General features: G+C 43.0%; 2 protein-coding genes across 3 annotated transcripts; one reads left to right on the plus strand and one right to left on the minus strand.

Annotated features, from left to right (window-relative positions):
* Nucleotides 1-784: 784 nt before the first annotated feature.
* chmp1b (charged multivesicular body protein 1B) lies at nt 785-3,510 on the minus strand. Its single transcript, XM_031857366.1, has 8 exons — nt 2,962-3,510; nt 2,189-2,286; nt 1,943-2,089; nt 1,763-1,831; nt 1,523-1,630; nt 1,391-1,434; nt 1,173-1,245; nt 785-913 (listed from the first exon to the last, which is right to left on the minus strand). Exons 1-8 carry the CDS (start codon nt 2,975-2,977, stop codon nt 869-871), a joined length of 600 nt encoding a protein of 199 aa, XP_031713226.1. The 5' UTR covers nt 2,978-3,510; the 3' UTR covers nt 785-868.
* On the plus strand, nt 3,196-9,821 carry LOC116388990 (uncharacterized). Of its 2 annotated transcripts, none has more exons than XM_031857364.1 (2): nt 3,196-3,827; nt 5,779-9,821. In XM_031857364.1, exon 2 carries the CDS (start codon nt 5,800-5,802, stop codon nt 8,050-8,052), a length of 2,253 nt encoding a protein of 750 aa, XP_031713224.1. In that variant the 5' UTR covers nt 3,196-3,827; nt 5,779-5,799; the 3' UTR covers nt 8,053-9,821. The 2 variants fall into 2 exon arrangements, with proteins under 2 accessions (XP_031713224.1, XP_031713225.1); XM_031857365.1 differs by having other exon boundaries at nt 5,794-9,821.
* Nucleotides 9,822-12,347: the final 2,526 nt, after the last annotated feature.

Below are 12,347 nucleotides of genomic sequence, written 5' to 3' on the forward strand. Positions count from 1 at the left end.
CCCCCCCCCCCCCCCCCCCCCCCCCGACAGCTGGATGAGCCACTACATCAACATAAAAAGCTGCAATTTCTGCCATGAATATAAAGTACATGACTTTGCAGTTCATTTTCACAATAGATGGAATAAAAATGTATGTCATGACAAAAAGTTTATTGAAAAGGCAAAGAGATAAAAGTATTATAAAATTTTATTGTTTACTGTATGTAGTCTCCATACTGTAACCCCTCCCCAAATGATCAGTGAATATGCTTAAGATGACCAGACAAACACCCGGCTAGTCATCCGTTATCTTCTTGAAATATTCCTCAGAAATAAAATACAACAAATCGAAACAAGGTGTCAGTTCAACAGTAAGCAGGAAAGTCTTTCACACTCTCAAACCAAGAAGAAAAAAAGCATATACGTTTTCTGCAATCATGCACTTATGAAGATAAAAATGTAATTCTGTACTCCAAAACCTTCAGCTTATTCACCATAGTGATATGAAATTGGCTTATGAATACAGGATAATAACTGCCACGCTCCATATATTCAGCTAAATGTATGAAGTTCTTAAGTATACATATCAAACAATAAAGTTACATTACATCTACCTCCTGTGTAAATATGTATATTTAAGAAATATATACATTTTCAACAACCAGCATCTCAAATTAGTTTACAGAATCCAAAAGGTTATTATTAACACAGAACCAACGAGGGGCTATTACCTGCGGGACAAGACGATGATACAGTAGCTCCTCTACAAAGACACACGAGAAGTAAAGAGGAGAAAAGACATGACGAAAAATAAAAATATGTTTGGGAGTAGTATTCAGGCAGCGTTCTGGAGCTCTGCATGACGGTGCCGGTCCACTGTAGTCGTCCTTCACATTTGATCTCGGAGTTTGGCGAGCCGTTGAGACAGTTCATCCTTTGGACAAGAGAGAGAGCAACGACCGGCAATAGTGAGCAAGAGGAAGACGAGAGAAGAATCCATTCCATTGAAGTTTTTATTGCAAATACTGCATTTTTAATGTCATTGTTTGACTTCGTTTGTCTTTACGGTCATCACATTTCCTGAGTCTATGCGATAAACCCTTAACTTACATTGCTACAAGCCATCTGGTTTGTGTTATTTTTTTTTAAAAATGTATATTTAAAGTGTTTTAACACCAAGTGTGCACGTGTACCTGCTCTGCAGAGGCCACGCTGGTACCCACTGATCCCGTCTGTCCCTGAGGGAGCTCCATGTTCAGGTCCAATCTAAACACACAAACAAAGCTTATTTTTAGATTACAAACACAATGTATTTGACGCTTCCATCTAAGAATGTATACCACAGACCCGTGTACGTGATTGAACATCATTTCACAAAGAATGGGGAGGAAAAAAAGAATGAGAAGGTTACCCTGCTTCATCCGCCAGTTCGTGCATCAAAGAGTCCACTTGATTCTGAAAACACACATGAGATTCACAGTGAATGTGTTTGTCTGTAAAAAAACAACAAGAGAGAATGTAAGCGTAGAGGAGAGAAATGTACCTGTGGCGTCGTGAGCGTTGTTGTGCTGCTCATGCTATCCTCCATGTGGGCCGTCTGAACATCCAGAGTTTCAAATTGGCGCTCGAATCTCTCCATGAGACCCGAAATCTGACAAGAAAAAAAGGGATCGAGACATTGTTTTATAAGTATGAGGAGTTTTGTTACACAACGACTAAAACATTTACATTGTTTTTGCTGAAAAGAAATATGGAAGAACATATTTTTTTCATGACTCTCTACCTTTTCCAGATTCATAGACTTCAGGGTGGCATCCATGCCTTTCACCACTCCAGCCATAGATTTTGTGACCTGAAAAATAAAACACCATCACTAAATTGACAACAAACAAACACGCAAGTCTGAAATGAAAATATTCAGCCTGTAGCTGATTTCCAAGTCTTACAGCAGTACTCAATGTACCTGGTTCATTGTAACTGCAGTTTGGACCCTCGCTGCCACCGCGTCTATCCGAGCGCTCATCCTCAAGAAGTTCACAGACTGGTTCTTCTGTCGGATGGCGTTCTCCGCGTGGATCCTTGCCACTTCCATGTTCCCCTTCTGGATGGCCTAAAAAAAAAACAGCAACAAGGCGGTAGAGTAAAATTCTTCTGTGGCCTTTGGTCATGCCTTACCTTGATGGAGGTAAGGGGTAAGGGGCCCACTTACTTTCTTGATTTTAGCCTTCTCCACTTTTTCCTCTTTGTCACATCTCTTGGAGTTTCTTTGGAGTTCTTTGGCAGCGAACTTTAAATTGAAGAGTTGTTCTGTGATACGAGGTTAAGGAAGCACAAAGTCCAAACACACACACAACAAGCAACCTTTGATAACTCTAAAAATACGTGTTTGTTTTGTAGGAGGAAATAGCAACGGGAGGCCTTAAAATGCATGTATTAAGCTTCTAAATCTGTTTAGAATTGTATCTGCTAATATTTTAAATAGACATATTTGGAAAAACTGTACCCTTGACCGAGTAGACGCGCAGTGACAAATACAGTTATGTAACCGGTGTTGTTTTAGTTTCCTGTGACTTTATTAATGCTTTGTTAGATCAAAGACAGTCATAACGAGATTACATAAACAAGTCAAACGTTAAGACGTAGGCGCGCGCTTTGGCTCTTTACTTTAGTATTTGGAGGCTAGCTAACACTACATGGTTACATTGTATGTCATATGTCCGTTGTTGGGTATTTCCAGTCATTTGCATTGAAGCTTCCGAGGCCTTCGAGTCCAGTTCTGTCCTCTTTTACGACGTCTGGAAATAACTAGGACATGTTAAGGTTATTTAATAAGCATGTAATATGTTTTGGTCAATATCTCACGTATTAAGCAGGTGTTTCAGATGTCTTGTCGGGCATACAGCTCACCAGTATCGTCATGTTGTTGTGCTCGGGCTTGTTTCTCCATATCGACGCTAACGCGTCGTTGTTTTTAAAGGATACTGTCCATTGACGGCATCTTGAGGCGACTTTTAGCGAGTCCAACGATTAACACGATGAAATAATTTACGGTCAGTCCGCAAAAAAAAAACAAAAAGCTAAACTTAGCAGTGAAACTTCAGTCCTTTTTCCAGGTTTTGGTCTGTCGCCCCGTTCGCCTTCTTCCGCACTTCCTGGTGTCTTTACCAAAATATAAACGACGTCAGCGTCACGTGGTGGCGGTGTTCCATTCGACGTCACGACGGGAGCTGCCTCCTCCTCGCAAAAAATGTGAATGAAAAAAGAAAACTGTTAACATTAAAACGTGACACGTTTGCTGTTAAACTTCGTGTTAACGCGTTGGTGTTATTTGGTGTGGGATTAACGGGACTGTGTCGTAGTGTCGTAGTGGGCGGTGAACGCGGCTGATTGATGATTAGATTCACGGTGTGGATCACGATGACTCACCCCGGTCTGATGTGATGCTCAGCCCGCAACAGTGCAGTGGCACGCCGGTTCGCTCCGCCTGACACGTCGGTGTGCTCCACCAGCGACAGTCTAAACTTCATCTATTTGTTAGCGTTAGATAGGACGTGCCCCCGACACCACAGCCTATACCTTGTTTGTTTTGAACACTTCAGTGTTTGTCAGTCCCCTGCTGTAGCGTTATAGACGCAGAGACCGAGCGTCGTGATTTACCGTACATTTCGTGACGCCTGATTTGCCATGGAAACAGTGCTACTGCGCTGAGAGGAAACTGTCCGCGTGAAGTTCAGCATCAACCTCTCCAGAGGGGTCGGATAAACCTGTTGGATATCTCACTGGTTTGTTTTTGTTGCTTTTCTTGTGTTGCTACTCTGGTTTTACTTTGCATTTTGACCATACATCAGGTGAGTTTTTAAAACTGTGCTTCTGTTGTATTATTGTGCCTTTAGTCTGGAGAAAAAACGCAGTTAATGTTTACTGTTATTTTACTCCAGTAGGTTGCCCCAAATGTTCAACTTGAGACCTGCATCTGTGTCTTTAAAGGAGTATAAATGCACCATAAAGCACAGATGCTGAGCTCATGAACGATGTGGTGATTTAGTGAGTTTGATAAATGAGCAATATTTGAGTTTAAAACATCAAAGAACAAAAGTGGCCTGTGCAAAATATTGTTTGGTCATAGAAGTCTTTAAAATATCCACCAATATGTGTGCCTCCAGATCACGACAATCTATAGGTTGACTAATATAGTCTTTAAAAAAGGCTATAATCTATTCACTGGTGGAACATTTGATGAATTTCACAACCCTAAACGCCACCTTAAGTGGTGCGTTTTGTGTCGTTGTTTTGCGCACAGGGAGATAATCCAGGAGAGCTAACGAGTGATGTTTCTTTCAGAGGCTGTATGACTCATATAGTCTTCTTATCTATAAAGAAGCCGAGTGGTAGAGGAGCAGTGCTGCTGCAGGACCGAGCTGATGTAACCCCTGAGATTCACTAGAGGCTGCTGTGGGCCACACTGTGTTCTTACCCACTGACCCCTGATACTAACACAGGCTGAGGATGTAGTGCAACAGGACCAGGGCAGCGGGACAACTGGTGTTTGTTTTCACTGCAAAACATATTTCTGAAAATATTGATATTGAGTTTGAGCTATATTGAATTAAATGCAAGCGTTATGCTCTCCTATATCTTGGTCCAAAAATGCAAAAAAAATGCAAAATAAATAAAAGAATATAAGAATAATTAATAAAAAATAACAGATGGACATAGATGACCGATCATTTCTAATCACTACATAATACTTTTGGCACACACCTGGTATGAACTAATAAATCTAATTAAGTAAAGATGTTTAAATAAAGGATTATAATCTTAAGTGATATTTAAAGTACCATTGATACGATGAGCTGAAAGTTGGTGCATCTTCACATTTTCTGTCAAGCTTTATGATATTGCACTGATTCACTTACCTTGAACTGAAAGATTAAATTTCCTTTACAATAGCCTATATTTTGATATCATTCTGAAAAAGCATTAGTGTGGCAAAGCAGCAGTGGCAAAGATTTAGCTAAAATCCTGACTGAAAAAATCGAATAAAGTTTAATCTCCATCTCCTTTTAAGACATAAAAAGACAAAAAAAAAAACGAAAGTAGATAATAAAAAGCACTTTATAGCAAGTATGAGCATTCATCTCAAAACCCCGTGAGGATCCTTATTAACTCTAATGTTGTCATTAAGGTAGATGAGTATGAAGGTCCTTTAAACCTTCCAGCAATGGGCTAAACATTTGCCTCAGTAGTGAGTGAGTCGGTGTACATTCATGATGACGCACCCTTTTCCCTTGTACACATTACAATATTGTCACATTATAACAGCAGGAATAAGCACATCGCTATTTATTAGAATCATTAAGTGGCCTATTGTGCAACCACAGGATTAATGCCTTTTTTGGTATGACACGCTTATATTCAGCACTCCTATACTTCGGAGGGAAAAGAGCTCACACATACAGGTGCAGTAGAAAAAGATAAGTCCAGACTGCCTCTTATAGATCTGTCGATCAGATTGTCCCTGCAGCTGCCAGCCAGTGAATAACGGACAGGTGAGTCACCTGTAACCAGCGGACGGGCACATGATCATGGAGGCATTTCAACATGGCGACTACTGAATGTTTATCTTGTGAGAAGTAAAATCATGTGAGAAACAGCTGATGACGTTCATAATACACCTGGAATGTATTTGTTCACTGTCAGAAAAAAAACAACCTTTCAAAACTCACAATGCATTGGGTTGTTATTTTACAGCATTCATTTACACATTCTAATTTGATATATATATGATATATATGTCAGATCTCTGTTTCACAGGTGAGGATGATGGAGCTTCAAGCGGAGAAGAGGTTCCACAACTTGACCCTCGAGCAAATCCAAGCTCTGGACGAGGTCTTGACCGAGGTAATCCCCATCCACGGACGAGGGAACTTTCCCACGCTGCAGGTGAGAGCGAAGGACATCATTCGTGTGGTGAAGGATCGGCTGATCGAAAGAGACATCCAGGTGAAAGACATACGGCTCAATGGCGCGACTGCCAGCCACGTCCTGGTGAGAGACAACTGCATGGGCTATAGAGACTTGGACATCATTTTTGGAGTGGAGCTGCCCAGGCAGGAGGACCTCCAGGTGATAAAGGAGGTGGTGCTGGGCAGCCTGCGAGACCTCCTCCCTTGTGGAGTTAACAGACGGAAGATCACCTGCCTGACAATGAAGGAGGCCTACGTGCAAAAGATGGTGAAAGTCTTCAATGAGCACGACCGATGGAGCCTCATCTCGCTTTCTAACAACAGAGCTAAAACCGTGGGGCTCCGGTTCATCAGCTCCTTGCGAAGACAGTTTGAGTTCAGCGTGGACTCCTTCCAGATAATATTAGACCGCGTGCTGGAGTCTTACTGGGAGACCGAACGGAAACAGAGAGAAAAGTTGGCATTGAGCGCTGGGGATTTGTCTAAAAGAGACAGTGAGGATGAAAAAAAAATGCAAGCAAAACCGAGCATTCCTCGGGACGTTGAAGCGGATGTTGGAAAAGACTTGAGCGGTGAAAGTCTATGCCTGAATGAAGCAGCTTCTGTGCTTGAGAAAGATCTTCCACGTGCAAAGATTGAGCGTGTGGATGGAAAGCAGGAGGCAGAGGAAGTGTTGGAGCACGAGACCGTCAACTTACAGCGGGAGGACGTGGACGGCATAGAGGACGTTCATTCAGAAGAGGACATTGTGTTTGAGCTATGTGAAGGCAACGGAGAAGAGAAAGGACAGCTTCGCAGTGATTACCCTTTAGTCTCATCTCCTAAAACTTTACTGGCAGTTGTCAGGGATCCGCCGATGACGCATGCATGTTTAAAGCCACAGAGCGATGAAGAGCCGTCTGAGTCACAGGCTTCCCAACCAGCAGAAAAGGCAGCTCCACAGGAAAACGTCCATTGTGCAGAGATGATTCAGTTCAAAGTCGACTCTGAAAATACATCGAGCGCACAAGATTCACATCATGAATATTCCTTTCCTCCTCCAGCGAAGAAGACTTGCAGCACATCACAGGGCGTTGTACCGGACTATTGCCCCTCACCAAAATTACAAAGGAAAATGTCAAGGAAGATGATCAGTCAGCCTGATAAATGGTCTTTACTGACTGATTTATCCGATCTTACAACACAGCTGTTTCCACCCATAGACATACCCAAACCACTTCAGCCTCCCTCAGTGGACAGCGCTCAAGTTCACGCCTCAAATGTTCCGGCCTCCGAGCCAGAGACCTTAGACGCCCTAACAGCTCTCGCATGCCGCCGAGCCGGTACACCTCAGGATGGGACCGGCTCCAATGAATCTGTGGAACAAACCGTTAAGCCAAAACACCCGAAGAAGCCTCCTGATTCCCAAACACAAAGCCGCACACGTGCAGCAAACGCTCAGCCTCAGATCAACGATCAACCATGGGAGCAGACGGACGCCGTCCCGAACAGGTGCGGGCCAAGCTCATGGGCCGGGGCAGCAGGGGAGCCCACCATCACCGTCGAAGCAGAGTGCATGTACGGAGACTTCGAACAGGCGATGGACCACCTTCGCCACCGTCTCATCGCCACACACAACCCGGAGGAGATCCGAGGCGGGGGCCTGCTCAAATACAGCGACCTGCTGGTGAGGAACTTCAGGCCGGCGAGCGAGACGGAGATCAAGTCCTTGGAGCGATACATGTGCTCCCGCTTCTTCATCGACTTCCCCGACGTGAGCGAGCAGCAGCGCAAGATCGAGGCCTACCTGCAGTGCCATTTCCTCGGTAACGAGGAGACGAGCAAGTACGACTACCTGATGACCCTGCGGCGCGTGATAGACGAGAGCACGGTGTGCTTGATGGGACACGAGAGGAGGCAGACGCTCAACATGATCACGGTCCTGGCTCTGAGGGTGCTGGGCGAGCAGAACGCCATCCCCAGCACAGCCAACGTCACCTGCTTCTACCAGCCGGCCCCGTACGTGACGGAACCGATTTACAGCAGCTACTTCATCACCCAGGCCCAGCCCCCACTCGTCTACCACCCCTACCCGCTACATGTCCACGTGCAGACCGGCCTGGTGTAGCTACGGTGACATGCCCGCTGGGAGGCGTGTAGGCTGCTTTCAGCATGGTGCTCTGCGAGCAGAGGCACAAATGGAAGTTTTACAAAAACACAACAGGCAACCCACGGGCGCAGTGTTGTTTGATGCTTCGAAACCCCCTCCTGCTTATGACATGAAAGATCATGAAAAGGCCAGAACTGAAAGGTTTCTGGAGGCAAAGCATGTCACCCTTTCAAGATGAACACTTTAGGAAAGGAAAGAAATGCGAGGAGCCCGCTTTTCCTGAGAGCTCGGAGAGAGGATTTCATTGAAGTGGGTGTACGACCGTGTCCGCTCAGCTTTGGCAGGTCTCTACGCTGGTCATCATCCCGTGTGGAGGAGAAAGTTGTCATGTGACAATTCTCTAAGGCTTGAAGATGCACTTCTCCACCATAATAACACCTGTTGGCAGCAAAAGTGATTTGGGTTCAAGTTTGATTAATGATAAAATGTTAATGTTTCTGACGGTTAAAAACCTCATATAGCTGTTTTTGTGAATCATCAGTCTCCGTGGAGTAAATTTCAGCACGTGAGTATTCCTGTGTATTTACTGAGGGCAGACATTAGACAAACTTTTCTGTGGTCTGTCCATGTTGTCGTAAGTTTTATATTTGTGAATGTAACAACAACTTATTTCAAAGATAGAAACAAGAGATCCGAGTAGGTACCATTAGGACTGTATGAAAATTATTAGGGTGGTGGGGGAGGGGACTGAACCTCAGGAATTTATTTATTAAGAGTTTCATCTTCATCAGGATTGTGTGGGTGTGGTTGAATCTGATTTAATTGACAGGGGCCTGGCATCATGTGCAAACAACACAGCAACTCTCAACAGAGTTTAATTTAAATGTTGCTAAATTCGGACTGGCTCACATAAACGAATAACAAAAACAGAAATCTCTGAGAAACTGTCCCAAAAAAAAATCAGACTCCCCTAATAATGTTCCTACAGCCCTTTAGATCAGTGGCAGATGTTAAGGTGTTAGAGTGTTTAGTCGTGCTTTTGCATTGTAACATTTTGGCATAGTGCGAGAGTTTATAAACCAGGAGCTGTGGTCATATCGCTGAATTCCCTTTTCATTTCATCACATCCATTCTTCTATTCCATGTCTGAGAAACATCTGAAGGATTCACCTCCTGATGGTATAACGAAGAAAGCCTTGGCTGTCTTGTTTTTGTTTTTCTGCTGAAAACACAGAGAGCATGTTGAATTCTGTTTCCTCCCCCAACTCCAACAGGCTGAATACTCTTCCTGTATGTACTACATGGTGACAGTTGTTTGTTGTAGTGGACCTATAGTGAATGTTCTGTAGGTGAACAAAAATGTTTCTGCACATTTCAATTATTCACTGCAGCCAGCAGGTATTGCACTCTGTCCCTGTGTGTTTGATCCATGTGTATGCATAGCTAGTATATATTTATTAAAACAGACAATTTAAGCACAGGTTAGGATATGTGGGCTGCTCAAACTAAATTTGAGACTGAAGCACAAGGTGAATGCACATAGCTGTTGAGTAATGATGGTGTTTCTGACATGCTTGTGAATCTCACAACTAACTCTTGAAGACGTTAAAAAAAAATCCTGTGCGCAGTAGTGCCCTATGTAGCTTTGAAGTGATGTATCTCGAGACTTTGGGTATGTTGTGTGTCGTTACGGAACTGTTTCACCAGTAGAGAAACTCAAATATTCCTGTTCTGATATCTAGTTGCTCAGATTGTTGCGTTACTGTGGTAATAAATATAACATAACTGCTCTTTGTCTGGAGTCTTCCATTGGTGGTCTGAGATTCACTGTTTTAATTTCATTAAGCCGTAGTTTCTTATTTGATATTGGCATGCGAAGTACCCAAACCTTTACGGTTTAGATCATTCATTTATTGGAGTTATTACATTTGAAGTCACTTTAAAATCCAAAAGGTTGTTTTTTTTTCCTCCTGCTGGTCCTCAACACTGAAATACTATAAGAATATGTTGTTAGGTACGACACTTAAGCATTGTATAATCCTGACGGCTCTCACCACAGTATGATACATCCTAAACCTGAGCGTTGTTTTTGACATTTGCACAAAAAAACTACACTATTTAGGGAGCTGCCTATTTATAGTCTTCAGAAGGTTGATGGGTATTTTGTTAGTTCCTGAATGCCTTACAGAGAAGACTATACATGCTATTTGGGTATTCCACTGCCGATACCTGTAATTATCTGATGGAAAAACACCAGCATCACATGTCTGTTGCTTCATTTATGCATCCATACAGATCATTTAATCCTAATCTACATCATAATGTAATTATTGTAACTAATCCCAATTAAATATGGAACACAAACTTCACCTGACCTCATTTATACACCATGGTCATCTTTTGCCCTCCACACAAGTAGATGTGGAGTGACCTTTAAAGTGACCTTTATGCATTTGATCCATTTTAATTGCCATGATCCTCCAGCACCTCTGCAGTTTCTAGGAGCGGCAGAGCAAGGTGCGTCACAGCTCAAACTTGTTTGTTGCTCGTCTGACTCACCCCAGCTCTCAGTGCAGTAATGCAGATGGTACAGTGAGGTTTGCGGCGGTCTATCACAGTGGCGAGACAGCCCCGGTACTCTGAGCCTCTTGATTCGGGTGCATGTTTATGACCACACGGTCATAAAAAGAAGACAGCTGACTCAGTTTAAGTGCTGGTGAACCGCTCTTGAAGCTTCAGGAATCAGCAAATCATTTAAGAACGAGACCTCAAACATCTCGACAGAAGACCAAAACCAACAAATTTCATTTTAAGATCTTTTTTTGTTTTTTTATTAAAAAAGAAAACACAATCAAATTATTGCGTATAAAAGACAGTCACATAATCTTAATCCACCTACAGTAGAATGATACTGTATCTGTCATCGACTAATCTGACGCATCGAGGCGAGACTAAAAGCCATCTACTGTATGAAAATAAGATTCCAAAATATGAATCATAGTCTTCTCACACTCAACCAGAATAATTTCAAGACTTCAGTTAATGCTGTCGCTCGGAGCACCCTTGATGCTGATTTGTGTGTTTTTAATATCTCAGAGCACCTGACGCTGACCAAACTCTTCAGCCCCCCCCCCACCTCAACCGGAAAAAAATTAAAAAACAGAACAACCTCCTCGGCCTCTCTCTGATGTCTGCGGAGGCAGATAGAGGAGGTGTGTTCGGATTAGAGCACCCAGTGTTGACTATTTGTGAGTCAGCTTTCCTGGTTTCTCCTGACTGGACGCCGTCTCAAATGATTTTTGCCAGCCGACGGCCACACACGAGCTTCGAAGTAAACATGATTGGTGCGACAACAAGGATCCAAGTTCTACCAGAAACGCAAACCAATCGACGACGAGGAATCGCTCATTAGAAAAATAGGCAGAAAAAAAACTACACAGTGATTTTGATTGTAGCATATAATGAACAAAAAAAAAACAAAAGCAGTAATCTCTGCAGATGATCTACCTGAAGCTAAAAAACAGCCATCAGCCCATAGACTGTTAGAAAGGCCGAAAGAAGCCACGCACACGGTTGTGTAATCAGACGAGACCTTCAGTGTCATCATACACAAGTTAAAATAGATTTAGTTGTATCCTGTTTTACCTGTTCAAACTAAAATAAAACATTTAAACATTCTTACACACACACAAAAAGAAATCACTTCTTTCTCTCTATTACTCAGCTGCCACATGGAGAAGATAAATGTGCAAATATTTCATCTTCCTCATCACTATTAACATAACAAATAGTTAAAGTAACCTTAGTACAATGCAATGAAAAAATAAATATTTCTGTGGAAGAGAGTACACCGGGGACACCTCGCGTCTGCACATGCTGGGTGGAGAAAGTGTGAATGGTTCTGATCCACCCGGGAGTACAACAGTAGAGATACTAACGGGATGCAGTGGCTTTTTTTACCCCAGGAAATCACTTTTACCCTACAAACAAAAAAGAAACACCCAATTCTGACTAAATAACTGAATCGAAGAACACCACAGAGAGGGAAGCAGGGGAGGAACATCTAACATTCACTGGCCAAGGACGTTAAGTTGTGTGACAAGGGGCTGTGGGAGCTGTGGTATTACTACGGTACTGTATTCTGCTGACTTCAGCCACTCTGACTCCTAGTATTGCTGGTGCCCAAACTACACTGGAGCCACAGACAGAACTCAATCTCAATGATATCAGCTCTGAAAACTAAGGCGTGTGGTTATGAGGAAAGTACCAAAGAAGTGGACATCGGTGACCTTAAGTGACACTGCACATGTCCG

The sequence above is a fragment of the Anarrhichthys ocellatus genome, unplaced genomic scaffold (assembly GCF_004355925.1).
Source record: "Anarrhichthys ocellatus isolate YVR2014 unplaced genomic scaffold, GSC_Weel_1.0 scaffold18, whole genome shotgun sequence".
In the NCBI taxonomy this organism is placed as follows: Eukaryota; Metazoa; Chordata; class Actinopteri; order Perciformes; family Anarhichadidae; genus Anarrhichthys; species Anarrhichthys ocellatus.

Excerpts from the sequence above, each read along its gene's own strand:
- chmp1b (XM_031857366.1), bottom strand. Across the intron at positions 2,090-2,188 it reads AGAAGGCTAAAATCAAGAAA|GCCATCCAGAAGGGGAACAT; the intron begins GTAAGTGGGCCC and ends TTTTTTTTTTAG. Across the intron at positions 914-1,172 it reads GCGTGGCCTCTGCAGAGCAG|GATGAACTGTCTCAACGGCT; the intron begins GTACACGTGCAC and ends TCTTGTCCAAAG.
- LOC116388990 (XM_031857364.1), top strand. The coding sequence starts at position 5,800 with ATGATGGAGCTTCAAGCGGAGAAGAGGTTCCACAACTTGACCCTCGAG.